General features: G+C 43.1%; 1 protein-coding gene across 4 annotated transcripts; it reads right to left on the bottom strand.

Moving 5' to 3' along the window:
• Positions 1–55: 55 nt before the first annotated feature.
• LOC147211128 (putative RNA helicase mov-10-B.1) lies at positions 56–21,255 on the bottom strand. 4 transcript variants are annotated; one of them, XM_086122261.1, is made up of 24 exons: positions 19,809–20,129; positions 18,536–18,791; positions 18,329–18,431; positions 17,576–17,742; positions 15,955–16,048; positions 15,707–15,848; positions 15,114–15,360; positions 13,734–13,844; positions 11,741–11,918; positions 11,071–11,216; positions 10,819–10,995; positions 8,802–8,914; positions 8,536–8,735; positions 6,477–6,574; positions 5,592–5,689; positions 5,400–5,498; positions 5,229–5,328; positions 5,024–5,141; positions 4,241–4,432; positions 3,738–3,809; positions 3,472–3,597; positions 2,544–2,632; positions 2,334–2,446; positions 56–2,265 (listed from the first exon to the last, which is right to left on the bottom strand). In XM_086122261.1, exons 1-24 carry the CDS (start codon positions 19,819–19,821, stop codon positions 2,219–2,221), a joined length of 3,099 nt encoding a protein of 1,032 aa, XP_085978387.1. In that variant the 5' UTR covers positions 19,822–20,129; the 3' UTR covers positions 56–2,218. The 4 variants fall into 4 exon arrangements, with proteins under 4 accessions (XP_085978387.1, XP_085978404.1, XP_085978412.1 ...); XM_086122278.1 differs by lacking the exon at positions 18,536–18,791 and having other exon boundaries at positions 19,809–20,043; XM_086122286.1 differs by lacking the exons at positions 18,329–18,431; positions 18,536–18,791; positions 19,809–20,129 and adding an exon at positions 21,036–21,255.
• Positions 21,256–21,739: the final 484 nt, after the last annotated feature.

Here is a 21,739-nt window from a genome sequence, read left to right on the forward strand (position 1 = left end):
TGCAGTATGTCAAATAAAGGGTTAGCTGATTCCCCCCAAAAATAAAGATGTGCCCTTCCTTTGGCAGATTTATTAAAGTAGCAATAGTTCAGGTAATATTAATCAACCAACTGTCAATTCAGCAAAATGGGGAATGCATTCAATGATCATGAAAATCCCAGAATCATTGCATGAATCATTAATTAAACCCTGATTAATAATATCAATGGTGAAGAAAACAGTCATGAACACCGATTGTAAAAACAACTTTGAAAGCATAGAAAAAAGGTAGGGTAAAAAGGGATTAAGTGAGCTGTCAAGGGTGATCAGTTCTTAAAATGCCCGAAACCTGATTAATGATAAGATAATTTAATAGGAAATTTAGGACATTCGACTGGTCCTTCTCTTTATACGTGCGATAACAGTGTATCCCTTTAGTTTCCTTATCGAAACAACAGTTTTAAAAAAATCAAAATTGGTGAGAAATAATCCATCTAACCAAGGATAATAATCCAAAGCAAGAAAAATGCATGAATCCAAAGCAGAAAAAATGCTAAATTAATTCCTCCGTCGACGTGTCCTCTTGAGAACCGCGAGAGAAAAAGCTGTGAGGTTCTTCAGGCTATGCTTTTTATAGTCTTCATCCTTTGTGAGAAGAACAAGGGTAGGGAACTCCGGTTCCTCGAGAGCCATATCCTGCCTCTTTTAGATCCCTCCCTACTCCAACACATCTGATTCAACTGTTTATGATTGTTTCAGGCTTCGACAGGGCTTGCTGATGAGCCGATGATTTGAATCAGGTGTGTTAGAGTAGGGTGGGATATAAAACAGGCAGGATATGGCTCTCCAGGAACTGGAATTCCCTACCCCTGTTTTAGAAGCTTTTTTACAGTTTACTGAGCATGCTCTAAGGCAGAGGTGTCCAAAGTCGGTCCTCAGGGGCCGACGTCCTGTGTGTTTTCCAGCTCTCCCGGCTGCAACACACCTGATTCAATTGTTCAGGCCTCGACAGAGCTCGCTGATGAGCTGATCGTTTGAATCTCAAGGAACCGGAGTTCCCTACCCCTGCTCGAAGGTGAGGTCCCTTGGGTCTGGTACAGGATCATCAGCAAGCTCTGCGCAAGCCTGACATTGAACCTGTTCATTTGAATCAGGTGTGTTGCAACAGGGAGACTTGGAAAACATGCAGGCCAGCGGCCCTCCAGGACCTGAGTTTGACACCTATGCACTACGCCATCTTGGCTTGGTAAAATTCCATTACCAAACCTTTGCTTGGGCGTCGACTGATCTTATGTAAAAAAAAAAAAAAAAAAGTCCCTTTCAGCTCACCAACTCAATCCAAAACAAATATAATGCTTAATATTACATATCTAAGCAGCGTAATATATTGAATAACATGTACATACAATCATATTGCTCCATTCTCTCTCTTGTAGTCAACAGGTTTAGTCTTGTTTGCTTCTTCTACATCATGTGCGACATTATCTGAGAGTAACAATGTACACGGGTTACATTCATGCACAAAGCAGTTTCAAAGCATTGTCTACTGTAACACAAAAGGTATTCAAAGTGATTATTCTTCCATGTTGTTTCGTTACAACATTAAAAAGGAAATGAGAACAATAATCACGCAATAAAAACAACAGTTAACACAAATTATTCTGTAATACTGTATAATTTAACTGTGGGGTTTATCCTGAGCATTATGTTTTATTGTCATCGTAATCTTTGTAAGGCATTTGTAAGGGCATTGGCTTTGGTATGTGTATGATTTTAAGGCATTGCTTGAGCTGGCGAGCTCTCAGTATTCAATTTGCTGTCGACATTTAGTGTCCAAATCAGGAATTGCCCTCTAAGGCTTTTACTTCCTAGGGCTTAGCCCATATCTTACTTTATTTGTTCCATCACGTCACCTGACATGGCGCACCACTTGACACATTCCAACATCATAATTCTGCGATCATGACAGTGAAGATCAGTATAAAATGTGCCTGTCACTAAAAAAAAAAAAAAAAAAAACACCTTCAAGTGACAGATTGTGATGATTCCTCGCAAACACTTCAAATGGTTTATTTTGTTAGTAATAAAGATTCTTTTGAAAGTAGCATGTGTAGTCATCTGCACTCATTTGGGGGGTGATTTGTAAAAAATGTTCATTTCTTCAGTCAGTAAGTTTAGTTCTTCGTCCCTAGCACAGATATACAAACATTCTGTACGCCTTTTTTCATCTGCTCACAGGTCATTCCTCTGGTTGAGTTGAGTGTGCTTCGTCTGCATCGTCCTCCACTGAAGGGAGAGCAAAATGGTTTTATGTTTGTTGAAAACATTTCCAAAGTGAGTGAGTGATGCCTCACCCTGAGAGTGCATTTTACGGAAGAGATGTGAATATCTTTCAGCCATAGCTTCTTCCTCCTCCACAGGCTTGAACCCACAGTCAGCCTTGGAATCTTGACAGTACTTGATGAAGCTGCACACGGCGGCAACAAGCGCAAGAGGAGACGATAGTTTTAGTCTTCAATAATGTGCATGTGTAGAAATTGGCAAAAACTGAGCAGGGCACATACTACTTCCACGTGTCGTCAGTGCTGAGCACCACTGGGTTTCCCACCACAATCAACAAGGCTTGCGCTCGAGTCATTGCCACATTGAACCGCTGCCAAAGAACATCGGTGTTAGTTACTTTTGATGCACTTGTTGGACAGCAGTACAGTTTCATTTCTTTTGTGACCACGCTGATGATCTCTTCAATAATCTTTCCCGTCTAAAATGAATAGCAACACTAAATGCCATTTCAGCCTTCCACCCGAAAAATGACACACTTTTTGAATAATGGCACTCTTATGAAATGAAAAAAAAATCCAGTAATGATAAATAGAATGTAAAAAAATAGTTTGTGATCAAATCTCAGTTGGTTAAAGGGTTAATGCTGCAACACCGTTAGCCCGCCTATGGAGGCTTGCATTGTTTGTTAGCATTAAGCTAAAGTGACTTTCCCTGGTTTGAAAATGCACAAAGTGTAATTTCTTTTGTTTCGTTGAACTGTAGACTTCACATGGCAGTAGCAATAAACTTGAAGCTTCTTGTTTTTTTTCTTCTTCCAAGAAATGTTGATGTCTGCCAAACATGAGTTGAGTTCACTGCCATTATAGTGCGTGTCTCACATGTTCGCATGTCAAAGCGAAACACTGGCTCGTTTGTGGCAAAACATGTTGATTTGGTCAAGTTGGGTCACTTGATTTTGTTAGTTTTCACTTTGGTGAAACTTTGCACATTGGATGCGTTGGCACGACAATTCACATTTGTATGATGAATGGTCACCAGTGGCCTGCAGGTGCTTAGCATTGGGACACAAAATGGCGCAGTCACGCTTGAGCTAATGAAAGGCTACCCCCCCCCCCCCTCCCCCACCAAACTCAAATTGTACAATTGTCCATAATGCCCGGAGACGTGAGTGTATGTCCTGTACGAGTGCGCGCCAAAGGTTAGGTCTACCTTCTTGTTGGCAATAAAGCCCAGGTTGAAGCGTTTGTCAAAGTCTATGTAGTTGCGGCTGCTGCGGACTGTCGACACCAAGATGACTCTCCTCTCCTCTCCTTGGAACTCCTCCACTGAACCAACCTGACACAAACAATTCACAACTCACATCCATTCCAGCGTACTTTTCCAATTGCAAACATCAAATGGGTTGCCTTTGTTTCTTTTTATGTCGACGGATTCACTCTGCAGCAGGTTTGAAGTGTGCTCTGCTGCCTAATTACCTTCAGGCCACTCATGTCCTTAAATTTGAATTCTTTCGTAACCTTCAGAAGAGCCTGACGGATTTTCTGCACCTGCGAAAGAAACACACATTGAAAACTGAAACCGACTTCCCATTTAATACAGGCAACTTGTAAAAGGTCCGGCTTTTGAGATCAAGTCAAGTGAATTACGTGATATCAGATACACACAAGGGCACTTTTGTCATGTCACGTAGACGTTCACCCAAGGATACCACATTGCAATACACAAACCATTGGTGAAGTGAAAAAAAAATATTGCATGTGTGTTTGAGGGTTTAATTCCCAAATATCTTTGGTTCAGAAATGAGTGTATGCACTCCAATAGTCAAATTCACGACAAACAAACCACCAACGCGTGTACCAGTAAAAAAGGCAAAATCACGTACTGGCATGCTCACTTGGCATGACAAGCAAATAGACGTTAGATTGCAAAAAATAAATGTGTACTGTATTTGCCTAAATGGAACAAGAGTAATTCCTACTTGTTTCCTGTAGGGGGTGATGATGCCAATGTCTTTGGGCGAGATGGTGGCCAGGCCCTTTTTGCCAGCCGTCTCCAGCAGTTTCTTCACGTAGTCCATCAGAACCTGCACCTCGGCTCGATTGAAGAAGGACGGGCTGGTGGCCTCGCGCTCATCGATACCCGTCACGCCGTGGAAGATCAGTGGGAAGTCCTACCGCAAATCAGACACACTTGCTGTTTTGACAGCACCTCCAATAACAACTTGACACAACACAGAGCATCTCGCAAAGGAGACTGCTGACGTTTAATGGCCAGTTATTTACCTCCAGTTAAGCAAAAGAAGTAATTGAAAGCGCTCTACTTGATGTCAAAAGAGGTGCGGGCGGCTGCAACGGCCGATGCCGACATGACTGTTGCGATCCGCAAGAGGCAACATCAAACTCGTATTCAATGTTTGGCAATACTGTCATGAATAAGTCATGCTAGCTATGTAGCTACCTTGGCGTGGCGCCCTGCAGGCCAGCCACTGAGTAGAAGAGACACCGTTGGAAGAACAACATGTAAATGCAAAATGAGGAAAGCCGTAATATTCTGATCTTTTTTTTCAGTATGATTCTGAATCCTGTCTTCTATGGGTATCTAATGACTTGGGTTTCCTGTAGTGTTCCCAAAGAATAACACTTTGTCAACAAAGATTTTACGGTTTAAGTCACTCATCAAGATCTGAGACATCTGGAACATTGTACGTGTTCTCGGCAACGGCATACTAGAGTAAACGCGGTAAATAAATGGGAAGCGTCACCGGCTTTTCAAGGTGTTCCCATGAGCAGAAGGAGTTGCGCTTCATTTGGTCAGCGCAGGCCTGGAGCGCTCCGCCGTAGAAGAGCTCATTGGGAACCTTCAGAATGGACGGATGAGACCTTGGAAGGATAACAAAATCATTTCAGCTGACTGGAGGACGCGGCGAGGAAATGCAAAATGGCGCCCGACATTTATCGAAACAACACCTGTAATTGCGCAGCAGTTTGGTGACAAACAGGTCATTAAAGTCGTCTCCTTTCTGGTTCACCGAGAAAACGTTCATCATTCGCTCCAAGAGGGAAATGCCTACATGCAGCAGTGACACAGTCAGCTTGCATGGACTGCTTTGCAGGGACGAGTAGGAGGACTCTACTTACCCATTCCATATTTAAGAGCATGACTCGATGCCACAATGGGTCCCAGCTGCTTGTGATCTCCAGCCAGAACCAGCTGGCCAGACTCCGGGTCCAGTAGCCCTGAATGCAAACACACATCAACCAAAATGCATCAAGGAAGTTCAAGCCTCCATGTTCAATAGCAATTTATTTATTTATATATGTATTTATTACCAGCGATTGGAATTAAACATTCACTCTCCGTAGCATGCCCGGCCTCATCCACAAATATGTGAGTAAAATGGCCCAATGGGAGGTTTCCTGTGACCAACCTGCAAAAAAACAGAAGATACAGAACACTACATCTGGCTGCCTTCACCTGCACAAACGAATGCCTCGAGACGCGAGCCGCATTAAACATTTGGCCTTTTTCTCAATTCCGTCAGTTTAACTCCTCTTGTCTGGCGAGCGCAGTAATTGGCGTGTCAAGTCGCTATGTTGTGGTGACTTACATTACTCATCCAGCTAAATAAAAAGCAAAGACGCAAAGAGCTTTGTATCAGACCAAAGTTGCCTCAAGTCATGTCGATTTGGATTCATTCTTCTCAGAAAGGCATTCATTGAAAAATATGTTTTCTGTTCCTTGTCCTTTCAATAGGTAGTATTTCAAACATAGCTGTAATGGAGCATGGGAGGCCGCCCCGTCAACCACAATGAGAAAACAAGAAATGACATGATGGTTAAAAACTAATTTAAAGCCTTTTAATTGCTGTGATTCTTTATCTTTTGTCTATTTTCACGAAAGAATGTGAGAGACAGACTGTCTTTAGGTGTAAAAAAAAAAAAAAGAAAAGAAAAAAAGAACTGTGTGTCTCTTTCCAGAGGCACTACGATTGACAGGAATGCATCAGATCACTGTGCGTTGATTTTGCATATTTTGTATTATAATATGACAAAGATCAAATAAAGTGCAGAGGCTTAGCGATCTTTGTATTCAGCGTAATGGCACCGCCGCCAATGTACCCAGCCAAGTGTCCAGGGCAGGGTTATGTCAACAGAAGGCACATACGACATATTAGCATAATGCACATCAACAAATGGGTGGGGACTTGACGCTACCTTCCAGCAGTGAACAGAGTGGTGACAATGATTCGATATTCCATCAGTTTCTCTCTGGAAGGAAAAACGTAATCGTCTCCAACCAGGTTCGAGCATGCCTGTGAAGTCACATGCACACAAGCCTCAATGAGACAAGCAAATTTGACCAGTTCACCGAGGTCAGACATGCAAAGCACATGCGTGAGACGACATTCTTAAAGTCCACTCGAGGCCATCAAAAATAGAATAAGAATCATATTTCTTGTCATGCACATTTTTTTTTTTTAATCCACAGCAAACACGCAAACCGGCACACAATGGCTCTGTCCTGGGCTGCTCCCTGGACACTCTGGAGGAGGTGGGCAACAGGAGGATGCTAGCTAAGCTAACGCCTATGATGGACAGTCCCTCCCACCCCCTCCAGCCCACCCTGAGAACACTGGGCAGCTCCTTCAGCCAGACTGATACACCCGCGCTGCAAGGAGAGGTACCGCCGCTCGTTCTGCCGACTGCTGTCAGGCTATTGAATAGACAGACCCGAAAAATCTAGACTCAACCCCACTCACCCATTTTTAATATGATTATATTCATATTTTATGTATATTGACATACTTTTTGTTGTCTACATTCTCCCTTTCATAATTTTGCTGATGTAAATTGGGAATTTCTCCATTGTGAGACAAAAAAAGGTTTTCTTTTCTTATCTTATCTTAATGCAGTATGGGGCAGGCTTTCCACCGTCCCCATCTCCCATTGTGACACAAGAAGTTACATCACAGAGCCACCCGCAATCGGTGAAAATCTGCAATTTAGAGAGAGACTGTATTTTTTTTTTTTTTAAATGGCGCTATTGCCTCTTCCGCACGTCATTTGGAAAGTTATGAGGAGTGACTTCTGCTGCTGAAGAGTAACCTTGCTCAGAATAGATCACCAGAAGTGATTGCACGGTCCGTTTCGAACGGAGGATGAGCCGCAGTTAAAGGCGGGCTCTCCAGTCTCATTTCTTTTGTGCGGAAACAAATGGCTTTGGCTTGCCAGCGTCGGCCCGACCGAACATGCGTCCTGCATCTATCCCGGCCTAAAAAAATAATAAAATAAAAAAAGATTGCCGTAAACCATTCCTGCAAGATGGGGAGAACTGCCACAATAGAACATTACATAAAGTCATGGCTGAAGTCTTTTTTTTGCCTTAAACATCCCTTACATGCAGTGTTGTTTTTGGCAGCTATTTTAAATGTTATCTTAGTCTTTTGGACAAAAATGCTGGTTAGTTTTAGTCACATTTTAGTCATTCCTATTCATAATAGTTTGAGTCAATTAAAACTGTAAAAGGGTTTAGTGAAGAAATACTCAAAAAGCTTTTAGTCCGGTTTTAGTTAAAAAGACATACAAGGTTTCCACCAACCCAACAAAGACTTTCTGATCTACTGAGGATTATGCATCACACACAGAAAAAGTAGTAATCCTCATCTAATCATTTCTTTGGCAATTGTTGTGGCTTTATTTCTGTGAACCAACCTGCTGAAGAGCAATGGACATACAGATGCCCTAAATATGAGCAATGGATGAGGAACACTGCAAAGTATGAAACAAACGTGACACTTTAAAGCAAAATAAAGAGACGAAATAAAAGCAACAATGTTTTAACAAACTACATACTCCTATTCCTCGTGCGATTATGGTGTAAAATTTATTTCATCCTCAAAGCTGACAGTGTGAATGATTTTACCCTCCGATTCCATCATTGCAGCTCAGAGACACCGAGTGTGTTGTCAGAGAAATGATTCACACCCAATCATCCCATCATCCAACTTGATAGCCTACTTATGTTATCATTCCGACATGTGCCTTAAATCTAATTTTCATATTTGATTATACACAAAACAAGCTCATGAATTGACGTTAGCTCAATCAAAATAACTTAAGCCTTACGTAGGCCCATTTGCGCCAGGAATTACGTGGAATACGATGAAATTGATCCCCAGCCGACTGTTGAGTGATATTGAATGCTAGCAAATGTACACAGTAACCCCAGTTACGCACCAGGACCCGGAAAGGGAATGCGCCCTCCACTACTAACCTTGAGGTCTTTAGGGACACACTGCGGGTCACGGCTGCTGGCGTACATGCGGTACACCTTGCTCTTATTGCCATGGCCCTGGAGAATCCTCGTGCAGAGGAGATCCGCAGCACTATTGGATGGACCGCAGGCAAGAATGTGGCACTCTTTCTGGAGCTTGTCAACCTGTTTGATGGCCTCCACCAACGTGACGGTTTTGCCTGAAATGACAAAGAACCGGCCGAGTGTGGACCCTGCTTTGATTTGAGCGGCGGCATGTGGTTTACCTGTGCCGGGTGGGCCGAAAACCAAGTATGGAGCAGGTTTGGAGGTGCCGGCTACAATGTGGCGCACGGCTTTGCTCTGCTCGGGGTTCTTTTCCAGTTGTCTGTCATAAAAACTAGTGTGCGCACGCACGCACACAGGACAAGATATCAATGATGACCTACAAATGATCAACTAAACTTTAGGGGTTTTCTTGGCTCAAATTGAGGCAAAGTTGGTAATATCCGGACCAGGCGCGATGACGTGCATGTATTCTGTAAATTCAATGGATTAACTTTATTTATTTTACGATGGGAAACATACTTTAAGAGTTCCGATAAGATGACAATTATGTTAAACCATTCATTTATTCAAACTTCATATATATAATATACATATATATATGTGTGTGTGTGTGTGTGTGTGTGTGTGCAGTCGGTTATTCAACAGGCCAACAACATTCTAGATAATCCTTCTCACATGCTGCACTCCCAATTCGAGCTCCTAGACTCAGGAAGGAGATACAGGACCATCCATCCATCCATATTCCGAACCGCTTGATCCTCACTAGGGTCGCGGGGGGTGCTGGAGCCTATCCCAGCCGTCTCCGGGCAGTAGGCGGGGGACACCCTGAATCAGTTGCCAGCCAATCGCAGGGCACACAGAGACGAACAACCATCCACGCCCACACTCACACCTAGGGACAATTTAGAGCGTCCAATCAGCCTGCCATGCATGTTTTTGGAATGTGGGAGGAAACCGGAGCACCCGGAGAAAACCCACGCAGGCCCGGGGAGAACATGCAAACTCCACACAGGGAGGCCGGAGCTGGAATCGAACCCGGTACCTCTGCACTGTGAAGCCGATGCGCTAACCACTGGACTACCGGGCCGCCCAGATACAGGACCCTTCTCTGCAAATTAAACCGATACAAAAACTCATTCATACCGCAGGCTATCATCCTAATTAACAAACAACTAGAGGAAGGCAGACAGACAAGCAGGAGGACATGAGGGCAGAGTGGGGTGTGTATATGACTGTGATGTACCGTCCATTGTGTTGAGTACATATGGTGCGGTACTGTTTGTATTGTCCAATGTATGTGGTGTAGCGTATGTGTATGTACTGTTCAATGCATGTAGCAGCAAGGAGGGCATGTCCTCCGAGACAAGTTTCTCCTATGGGAGACCAGATAAAAAGTCAAATCAACTTTTGAATCATAAAGGCCTCTTTTCAGAGTCCACAAACTCTTGAGTAAAGATTCATAAATTGCACTGTCGCAAGTACTGCAAGGTGAAAAAGTGCAGTGTGGGAAAAGAAGTCAATAGCGTAAGCGCACAAGTGAGCACTGCAGTGTATGACTTGAAGAGAGCCAGCAACTAACAGTCCCAACATCACCCGGCCATAACTCAGAAGTGAGGCGCGTGGCCTTATTTCCTTCTGTTAGGGTATGCAGAAGCATGACACCTCTCGTTTTAGAAGATAGCGGTGGCTCGGAAGCCTAAACCGTGCACGGTGAATATTACTGTAAGACACGATAACATAATGTGCGTTTTAAAGAAACCACCACACCCAAATATAAAAAAAAAAAATAGATGGTGCAGTGCTCATATGATTGAATTAAAATGTATTCTAATTAGTTGGAAAAGAAAATGGCAGCAACATACATTTTGGAAATGCAGATTTTAAACAGTAAATGTGTTGTACTTAAAAATGACATACACTTAACAGATGTACTACCAAACAACAACGAAGATGAGGCGCAGGGTGATCGCATATGGAAGACAATCACTGCTGCAGCAAATGCAAGCTGTCACTTTTCCGAGTTGTCTTTTCTCGCCATCTTGATCTGAGAGGGACTTTTCCCTTTCTACTGAGCTGCCTGAGGACTGAATGTGATGGAAGAGAGAAACCTCGGAGAGGTATGCACCTCTCTGTCGCTGCCCAAGTCACAACTATTCCTGAAAGCTTTGCCTCGGTCAGATTTTGCTTCACTGCGTGCGGACAAAGTGTAAATCGTCAAAGCCTTGCACGCCTCACCTGAGTTTGGGGACCTGAGCTACTTGCTTTGAGGATAAGCTGGCTGGCGGGAACAACAGCTTTTCCAGTTGAAACTTGGTTGCAAAGTCCACCGCTCGGTGCTGCAGACGCAGAATCAGCCGGTTGAAGGTGAACTCCACGTTGAACTTCATGCCGTCAAGAAAAAGGTCCAAAAACCTGCGGGCACATCGAAAGATGATATTCTTGATACTGAGCTGGCTTCCAGTCAGAGACGTAAAACTAGTCTTTTACTTTGAACTGAAGCCCAATTTGACAGAGTCACGCTCTACTTTGTGGACATAACCGCAGTACTTTGGCCGATCCGGTTCTCCTTGAAAGTAAACCAGCAGCCGATCACCGCGTAGCACAGACGGCCGGTTCTCAGACAGTCCTGGTACCTACAAAGTCAAACGGCACACAGTGAATTCAGAGCTTTGTTTCTCAATCCATTCTAGGTGTGTGAACATAATTGCTGGAAGCAGGTGCAAAGACTGACCACTATCTAGTGTGAAACAGTGGAGAATTTTTGTTCAAACTGTTATTACCAAAGTGTGCTGAGATGAAAAAGTATTTTTTTAATGAACCAAATTCCAACTTGACAGCCAGCTTGTGTATCGGCACTTTCGGCTGCTGTGGCTGCTTGAGCACAAGCAATGACAGCAGAATGCTTGAATGCTAACAGTCAAAGAAGTCATGTTTGACTGAAAAAATGCCAAAAGTTGATTGACAACAGGATGAGACAACCATTTTGTGGTTTTCACAATGAGATAATGTATAATAACCTGGAAGGAGATTGTTAGTGTTAAGCTTGAAAAATGAAGTCTGAACAGTGTGTATTATTTGTTTTACTGCCTCACAAACAGAAAGGTGACTGACTAATCTGTGAAAGTAGCCTAAGACCAACGTGAGGAAGGAAGTGAACCTGGAGAATGAGTAGCTTCTTGTTGCTCGGATCCCTTTGCATGCGGGCAAATTGTGTGTCACTGTTGGGTATGAAGTATCGTGTGATGTCCAGTTGCATCTGAAATTCCTCCAAATACAACAACTCGTGAAGCTTCCGAGAGTAGTTCCGAAAGCTCAAACAACTGCCCAGCACTGCACTTCAAAACATGAAAAAGGACAATGTTAGCATGGAACCTCAGCTTGGATGCAATCAAGTGTACACAACCCTGTTTCACATGCCAGTTTTTGTGAGGAAAAAAAAGCTGTATCCGTTCAAAATGATCTTTACCATTCATTTGAGCGATCTTTTTTTTTTTTAATGCATTTTCAAGACTGATAAAATGAAGTGAGCTAACGTGATTATGCCCATGCCCTCTTGGCTGTGTTGAGAAATATCTAATCAGCACAAAACTGCCACCATTTAATGGTGGGGGCTTTCTGCTTTGAAGATGCTTTTTTTCTTCCGCAACAGTTGTGGTCTTAGCCAAATTGCGGTCTGGGTTAGCCTTCCGACTTCTGCACGAACGCACACCCAAGAAAAACGGTGTGGCTGTCATTTTTGTTGTTTGTTTTCACTTGATTTTCATCATGTTCAATGCAATCCATGTACTGCATGGACATCTTCAAATGCAAGAGGAGGATTTGTTGATAGTTTCAGATCTGACTGATCAATGAACATTCCTTTGTGCAGGGGAGGAAGATTGTCTCAGGTCCTAAAAGACAGTGGGGGTCCGCGAGTCTGCTTTTGGCCAGCTTGAGTTTGTTTGCAGCAGCGGACGTAAATGCTGACGAGCCGTTTGCGTGCCCATGCACGAAGGCTGTGACGTGATGTTAGGACAACATGCAAAGAAACGCACAAGAAGACAGTATCCAGTCTTCTGCTGGACCCCCCTCATACTGTCCAAAACGCCGTTGATTTTTTTTTTTATTCTTCTAATTAGTTAATATCTGCATTTTTAGGCCAACAACGCTACAAAACAGCTTTAAACTTTCTTTGGTATTAATCTTTTTTTTTTGTATACAGTACCTCCAGCAGCCCATTTCTAAGTACTGAGGGAGAAATCCCCCTGGTTCATTTTAATGTACTGCACCATGTTGGGAACAGATATGATGTGAAGTCATTGACTGGGCCATCCCTTGCACCCGCCAGTTGCCATTGAGTGATGCCAGACTGCTTGAGTATAGATGGAAAGCGGACCCTAAGAAAAGCTGTCGTAGGTTTAAAACTAATAATTAAAAAAAACAACAACAAAAAACAGGCAAGCCACAAGCAAGTGTGTCAACGCCGCCGGCTTCTTCCTCATCCGACGGCGATGTCCCGCGATTCACCCGGCTAGCGATCCACCCGTGTAGTATCAAAACTGCGATATTTATTTACTTCAACGGAAAGTATGCAACCTGACGCGCATCGCAGACATGCGGCGGCCCATTATTTATTATGCGCTGCAGCACTTGCGCGACGTCTGACGGAGCGCAAAAGGGGTGCCCGTGCCAGTGACGGACCTGTCCGCAGTATTGACTCTGGAAAAAGACAAGGCTGACTCACGTTCATCAGAATCTGACCAACAAAATGCCACGTTGAATTGGAGACATGGCCGGACCAAGGACGGCTGTCAGCGCAGCTTCGTCACAGCTCCGCCTCTTGCAGCCAAGTATGGCTGCAGGCGTTAGCTGTCATGGAGTCTTGGCAAATAGGTTACGCCAACTTTTATAAAGATTGCTTTAATCCAGCTAGTGGAACCAAAAACATGCTTGGATGCAGGTTTTCTTCATAGAGAACTTTTTTTTTTCCTTGTGACCAACACAGCTACAATTTAATTGAGTTCTCCGGGTCATGGGTGACAATGGTGGAAAAAAAATTAAAGTTTTTTTTTCTTTTCTTGGTCTCTTTGAGATCACATGAAGGTGGCATCCGAACAGGGAAGTGTACATTTGTTATATCCGGTGTATGTCATGACTGAGCTGTCAAAAACCTTTCATCGATGGGAGGATTCATGTTGCGTGATCTGATGTGCTTGGGCAAATATTTTGGTAACGGATAAAGAAGAAGCGGTGTTTCGCTTTTCAGCTCCATCCGTGACAACCTGAGAAAAATAAAGTGCATCACAATGAGACCAGATCAGAAGCATGCATAGAGTCGTATAGCAGAAGGTCTGATTTCTTTGTTTTTAAATTTCCATCGCAAGTTAACCTTGGAAACTGGGGGAAATGTTCATTTGGCCAAATTTTGGAATTAAGAAAAAAAATAAGATAATGCCTTGAAATACACTTTCATTCATTCCACTACCACATACGTAACTCAAAAATCTCATATCTCAAATGATATTTCCACATTGAAATCAATTCAAATGCCATTATTATAATCCAGCTCCCCTGCTGATTTTTTTTTAATTACATCGCGCTCTATAATACTGTGCTTTCCAAAACCAAAAACAAAGCATTAAACGGCATCAAGATAAATTTACTTGAACGGCTTTTTCTGGTGTGAGTAATTGAACAAAACCTGGGGCAGGAGAGTACAGACACACAGTACATGGAGACAGTGATAACCAAGCTCAAGAAGCTGCAGTAACTCCCCATTTTTCCCCAGAGGGCAACAAAAATATGCCCTGTAGGTATTGCTTCATTGTCTGTCTACATGCCATGCGCCACCATTTGTGTTGTTTTGCTTAAGGCAAAACTGTGGGTGTTTTATATCCTCAGCAATTTTGTGTTTCAATTGAAGGTACACTTCAACTTGGCGTGGCATCAAAACAGCTTGACGCCTCTCTTTTGAAGTACAATTTCCTACTTGCCAAGCTGTCTCTAGTTGCTCACTGCCACCATACAGCACCCGTACTGCAAAACAACACCAGCCGAACGTCAGCTCATAACTCAAATACTCCCAAGTAAGGAAACTCATCCCTCAGGGTACCACTGGATCCAGGGTTATGCTCATCAACTAGCAAATGTATAGCAAATTATTATTTTTTTTTTTTGTGATAAGCAGATTGGGGTCAATGCATACTCATCTAAATTTGAAAAATTACATTTGCGGCTGATTGATAAGGGAGTCCTTGCATTGCTTGGTGACACTGAATAATCGGGCTGAAAGTTGCATGTAAAGGTGTGGTCAGAGTATCTTACAAAAGAACACCACATGTGATGGAGGACTGTGCGGTACATGCAGAGGGCATAGCCACCCTGCTGTTAGTTGAGTCTCACATGTTCAACATGGAATTGTAGGATGCAAAATGTTGTGTTCAATGGGCTGCTTTCACCATAATTTCAATTTCCTGTTAGAGACCAAGTGCAATTGAAGTTGCCGATTTAAGTTAATTGCCGAAAACGGCCTGACCGAGTTTTGGACTTACCCATCAGGGGGCACTCCATCCACAACTTTGCAGTTCTGCTCACCTCTTGGAGTAACGCGACAGAAGCGTTTATAAGGAGCAGTAGGTTTCAGCTCCTTTGCCAGTGCGTTCAAAAAATAAACCTGAATATCTCGCATTATGTAGAAGAAAGCGGTGTGCAATTTGTGCTGGAATTCAAAGACCAACGCCACTTGACAGTTACCAGCGTACTCAAAGTGGTACTGAACCTGGACTGCATAGCTCTCGCCTGAAAGGTGACAACACACAGTCAGACTGGGTTAGGGGGAAAGTAAGGATCAAAGTGGAAAAATGCAGTCAACATTAGGGACACCTGCATTGTCCAGTGAGACTTCCAGAAGACAGATTCAACCGCCCAACAATTGAAACATCGAATGAGTGCACTTCCATGCCACACTGACTTCATATTGTAATCATGTGCATAGTATATTGTGAATATAAATACAGAATTATCTTTGCCAAGTGAATACTACCTTGTGATGGCAGATTTGGACTGACAGAATTCCTCATTGGACCAGGTGTCCCTTATGTTAATGCTGGTAAATGTTTTGAAAATGAGAAAAAAAAATTCATACCTGGTTTGAGTAAAAGTGGGTTTTTTCGGGTCACCTTGTGCTCATCCTTCAGAGTAAAGCAGCTAAGCTTGCCCAATGCAGTATAGTAGGTAAAATGCACAATTTGAGTTCCAGTGTTTTCCACATTTAGATTCACAACATACTGTTCGGAAAAGAGGAAGTAGAGCAAAAACATTTTTAAAAACGTCCTTTCTTTTGATACAGACAGTGGCACAATTTCATTATAAAAGGAAAACAAGAAAAAATACCTGATCCGTTTCCAGCTCCAAGCAAATTGAGCCATCTGTGAACTCATGGTCTGACCTGATGACAATGCCATTTTTATCGGAAATGAGATATGGCCTTCGAGAATAGAAAAAAGGGGACAAGACTGGTCATGCTGTACCACATCAAAGTGTGATGATTTACATTTTCCTCCATTACAGAACTTCAATTTACTTCTTAAGTCAACATATCCTCCCAGAAATGAGCTCCTGAATTGATATCGGTCAAAAACCGTGACATCGACTGGGGCACAAGCACACACCAAGGCCAAACAATACTTACTGACTGTGGTCAACGCAGAACAGAAAATTAAGAGAACTGGGACAAGTTAAGCATACATGAGTAAGGGTAAAAATGTCGTGTTTGTCTGTCCTGTTTTTTTTTGGCTTGAAGACTTTAGGAAGTGTTATTTCTTGCACATCAAAATGATCAAGTGTCTTGCTGTAAATCCTGATTCTCCTTTCACAATCTGCTCCTTAACAATCTGTTTTACATCTGTTACTTATCATGATGCAGGTATGGAGATAAAATGAGGGTGAAGTGGTTCGGAAAATGAATGAATGAGGTGAATAGTAAAAGTATATGTTCATCGCTTTACTCTTGTTATGACATTACTTGTGAAATTAAGATTGTATTTTTATTTCTATGCCAGCGGCATACGCGGCAGGAATTACAAATAAATGCTCATGAACTGGACAGTGTTAGTAGAGACAAATACAATGTTGCCATGTTTTAAAGTTTCATTTTGTTACATGCTTGATTGACCTTGAAATGCTTGTGTTCAGAACATCTTGCACACAATGGAAGCACAGAGAATCAGGGGTCAATTTGAGGTCAAGGGACCCGAGCGCATGGTACCTGACCACATCTCAGAGAGAAAGATTTAACCCTCATTAGTAGACACACTGGCACCTGTTAACTGACAACTTGGAAAGGAAGATTTAACTTTGGACGGAAGGGAGTACCCTGTAGGTACGCTCCATCATGAGAAAGGGTCACGAGCCAGGTCACAGACGTATCAGTTCATGGAAACAGCGCTCGTTAAAATGTCTACGTTTCTGTTAGTTTATGGATGTTGGTGCTGGTACCAAGGGAATGCTTTGTCTTTGGGGGTCCACTGAGGGGCGATGACACAGTATTTTACGTGTAATCTGAATAGACTCGTTTTGTCAATAAAATCAAGTTAGTAAAAAAAGATGTCTTGATTTCATTCCTTATGAAAACATTACCGTGAAACATTACTGTTAATAATGCACTTGCAATGAAGTATTGGCAAAACCAGTTGTCATTTTTATGTTAAGCAAGATTGTCTGCATCTGCTGAAAGTAACTAATAGTCACTAGGTCACTAAGTTACTGTGGCAAGCCTAGTTCGTATCCTGTGGACAGCTGTTAAGAATTCAGGCTCGCACCGAAATACTTGAAGCAGTGCATCAGGTTTGTCCCAGGTTTTTGTGATGTCCATATCAAATAAACAAAATATATTCTATGAACAGAGGCAACATGCTTACTAAGGCAGCATGGACAACCTTCAGTTCTTACGCAGTATGCATAGATTTCGGGGCTAACTTGACTGTATCGTACATTTCTTGTTGGATCCTTTTACCTGTCGCGCTTGAGCATTTCCATGAAGTGTCTGGCATCATTTTTCATTTCTTCCATAGCAGAGAGCAGCGGTTGACTTGGAGATGGCTTAGCCTCCACATCACTGATGACCATCTCTGCTTTGGCTCTCCTGGAGATGTGCCACTGGTCCACCGAAAGCTCCGTGACCTGCACACAGCATCACTCGCTCACTTAACTGTTGCATCTTTGGAACTTGCAGAGGTGCAGCATCTCATGATTGCTCCTCAACACACCTTTCGAAATTACTGGTCAAGCTCAAGGGGAAAACATTTTTCACTAGTCTAAATTTACGATTTTGTGTCCCAAAAAAAAAAACCCTCTACATGGGACAGGAGAAGTGAACCAATCTCTTTTTATGGGCAATGGACGCTACAGCTTCTTGTTTGCTTTGAAACTTAGCTTGTCGTCGATGTGTACACATTTTGAGCATGATGTCTTTGATCCACTGGCGAAAGGACAATTTGATGCTCTCCTCTTTAATCTAGAACTGCTTCGAACAACAAAGCGTATGGGGGAAAAGTGGTTGATCGCATGACTGCCCGTGTTTTTATGTTGTGTTTATTATTTACTTTGTTAACTGTTTTGTAAAGTGCTTTGTTACAGCTGCAGCTGTTGTGAAAGTGCTATATAAATCAGGACTATTATTGTATGTGTAATGGGAAATTTGAAAACATGAAAACGATGGGCGTTTAGTCTCAGTAAAGACGGCATAGCTGTGCATCTCCATACAAACCGCGAACTTGACGCGAATTTTATCTTTTCCCACGTTGATTTTATTCGACACTTTCAGGGCGTAGAGCACCGAACTGAAATTTGGCAGAGTGATCCCTTGATTTCTGAAAAGTACGGTACACAGAACAAAAAAAAACACTGACAGTTAAATGCCAGTTTAAAAGAGTTGAAGTGGAGTCGTGATCGGCACAACGACCGTTAAACTCGCCTGGCTTTGAACTCGGTGTTGTAAATTTCTTTCAGTTCAGATCGAGCTCGAATTGCTGATCTATCGGTTTCCTTCAGAAATGCAAAGAATCTGAGGCCAACTTTAAAGCTCGACTTCTTCTTTGCTGGCATGTTGTTCATTTCAGAGCCGACAAGTTCCTCTCTCTCTCTCTCTCTTGGGCGGCCTGATGGTCCAGTGGTGAGCGCGTCGACCTCACAGTGCAGCGGTACCAGGTTCAACTCCAGCTCCGGCCTCCCTGCGTAGAGTTTGCATGTTCTCCTCGGACCTGAACACTCTAAATTCTCCCAAGGTGTGAGTGTGGGAATGGCTGGCAACCAGTTCAGGGTGTCCCTCGCCTACTGCCCAAAGACGGCTGGGATAGACTCCAGCAGCCCCCTCGAACCTTGTGAGGATAAGCTGATCGGAAAATGGATGGATGGAACTGGAAGTTGCTTTCTCTCGCTCGCAATGCGGAAGTAGTAACAAACCAAGAAAAAGGAGACTCCCCCACCAAGTTGCCGCTATTATCCTTGTGCAGCCCGGAAGGACGGTGCTTGCACTGTCAAACCGTGAGAGGTAGCCGCTGTCACTCCCGCTGCAGTCGAGGCAGTAAAACACGCGCACCCACAAAAAATAACCCCGCCCCAAAAACAACAGTAAGAAAGAAAAAGAAAACTTATCCATAGCGGTTGGCAAATAATACCGTTTAAAATATTTGCCCGTTCTAAATACGGCACTAATCATCAGCTCTTTCTGGAATGAATGAATGCCATCCATTTGGAAAGTGATAATAAAATGGAGTAACACGTCATAAACGACAGTGAAAGGTGAGCTCCTCACGAGACGGCTGCTGCTCCCTTACTCAACACATCCTTTCCTCCTGTCTAACAAAGATGCACAGGCAGTGGAGCGTGCTTTTCAGAATGATTATACTTGACTGCACATTGAAATATTCAACTACAGTAAATACAACTAAAAGCACAATGCCCAACAGGCCCTCAGGTGGGGTTTTTTTTGTTTGTTTTTTGCTCGGTTGGTTATATCCAGGAATTGACAGCGAATGAAAAAGACCCTTTAGCAACATTACTCAACAGCAAATTTTAGTCAGAGATGGCTTCATGTTTCCCGAAACCTATTTCAAATGTCTTACCTCATATGTGTAACGCCTGTTTCGCTATGAACGGCATCTAAGTTCGCCTACTTACACTCTATAACCCTGAAAAGCCCTATAGGATCATAAATTTACGGTTTAGAAAAGAAATCCCACGAATACCTCTTTCGTTCATCCGACGATGTCCTCAGTGACAGGTGGTCACGATCAGCCGAGTCCCGTGCTGTCCTCAACCGTCCGATCGATTAGTCAGGAACTTTACAAAACTTGTCAGACGGACCAGGCGTCACAGTCTAACTACTGATCAAATGGAACAAGTTCGAAGAAAGTAGTCTCGGTGAGAGAGCACAGAACGTCCTCACTCTTTAGCGGCCGGTGGTGAAAAAGCATTGCCTTTTGGCGAAACACGCCCACTAGCCCGTAGTTCCTGCCCCTTTTACCAGTAGCAGCCAGTTACCCACAGACGTGTGCTATTGCTCTTGACGTAGCAGCGGAAACAGCGAATTACCTCAAATGCATTCGCTGGATGTAGTAAACAATACTTTCTTCGGAAAAGTGCGCACATGAAATAACCCAGGGGGTTACATCTATCACATCAGTTTTTTTTAAGGTGGACCAGTATAAACTTGGGAAGACAGTCTGTACATTTAGTTGTTATGTAGAGCTAAAAAAAAATCCTCCTGTTGCTGAACCAAATCCTTAATACATAAATATTGCTAAATATATTTCTGGTTTACACACACACACACAAACTTACATGTATACACACACATATCTTGACTTGGGGCTGAACTATGCCGTTTGTGTTCCTTTGTTTTTGTTTATTGGAGGTAACCAGAAAACAGAAACCCATCTCATACAAAGAGGAGACACTGGCTATAGCGTTGATTGCCTCTTACAGTGGAGTGAAACAGACGAGATAAGAGCAAATGGCCTTGAGCCACAGAAGTTTCACATTCCCGTGAAGACAAAACACTCAGATGGAATGCGGTTGTACTGTACATTGTGTGGAAACACAGTACCATTTTTTACACTTGCATCAGAAAAATATGCTAACGGAGTATGGATGCAACTGTGTGCAATGCTATGTTGTGGCAATCACTCCCTCCCACACTTGTAGATATAAAAATGTTTGCAGAATCACACCATATTACAGAATTGGGAATTTCTCCATTGCGAGACTAATAAAGGTTTTCTTATCTTATCTTATCTTATCTTATGAGAGCAATGATATCTGTAATGAGAGCAGTGCACATTGTTTTTTTCAGGCAGATCTGCGAGGAGTCGAGGACTCTGTTGCGTTTTCCATGAGTCATCACAGTGAGCCGGTAACTACAGTAACAACAACAACACAGTGACGTGTAGCAACGCCACTCGAATGAAGCGCACCTCAGGAGACGATCGTCCGCTGCTCTCTGCTGTGCGGTGTTGGGGGAAAGCGGCCTCCTTTCCCCCCGCGTGTTCGTTGAATTTCGGACGAGGAGAATGTTGGTTCTTCAAATACAAGCTGGAATCGACGAACAGCTTCTTCAAAGCTTTTAATAACAGAATATTCTGGGCATCAATGAATTACAGACAATGGCTGTGTGTCACGAGTGTGAAGCAGGAAGAGATTCACATCCTTTTTATATTATCAGAAAGGCGGTACCAAGACACAAGGTGTGACATCATAACTTTCGTTTCTCCTAAACCGATTCTCAGCTTGTATTAACTAGCGCGTTCCAATGTTTGTGCGTCCTACAGTAGGGAGTACTGTATTCCAATTCTAGGTGATGATTTTCTTCAAGGACGCCAAGTTACACTGCGGGCATGGGAAAGCCACACAGCATGACCAAATATGAGCAGAATAATCGTAATGAACATCCAAGGTACGGACATAGGGAGGGTGACCTCTTACAAGTACCTGGTTGTTCTTCTCAACAATAAACTTGACTGGTCTACCAACACGGACGCCCTGATCAGGAAGGGACAAAGCCGCCTCTTCCTAATCAGGAAACTGAGGTCTTTTGGGGTTCAGGGGTCACTCCTTAGGACCTTCTATAACTCGGTGGTGGCTTCGGCAATCCATGATGGCATTGTCTGCTGGTCAGGCA

The sequence above is a fragment of the Hippocampus guttulatus genome, chromosome 1 (assembly GCF_054856545.1).
Source record: "Hippocampus guttulatus isolate MCC_2025c chromosome 1, RoL_Hgut_1.0, whole genome shotgun sequence".
In the NCBI taxonomy this organism is placed as follows: Eukaryota; Metazoa; Chordata; class Actinopteri; order Syngnathiformes; family Syngnathidae; genus Hippocampus; species Hippocampus guttulatus.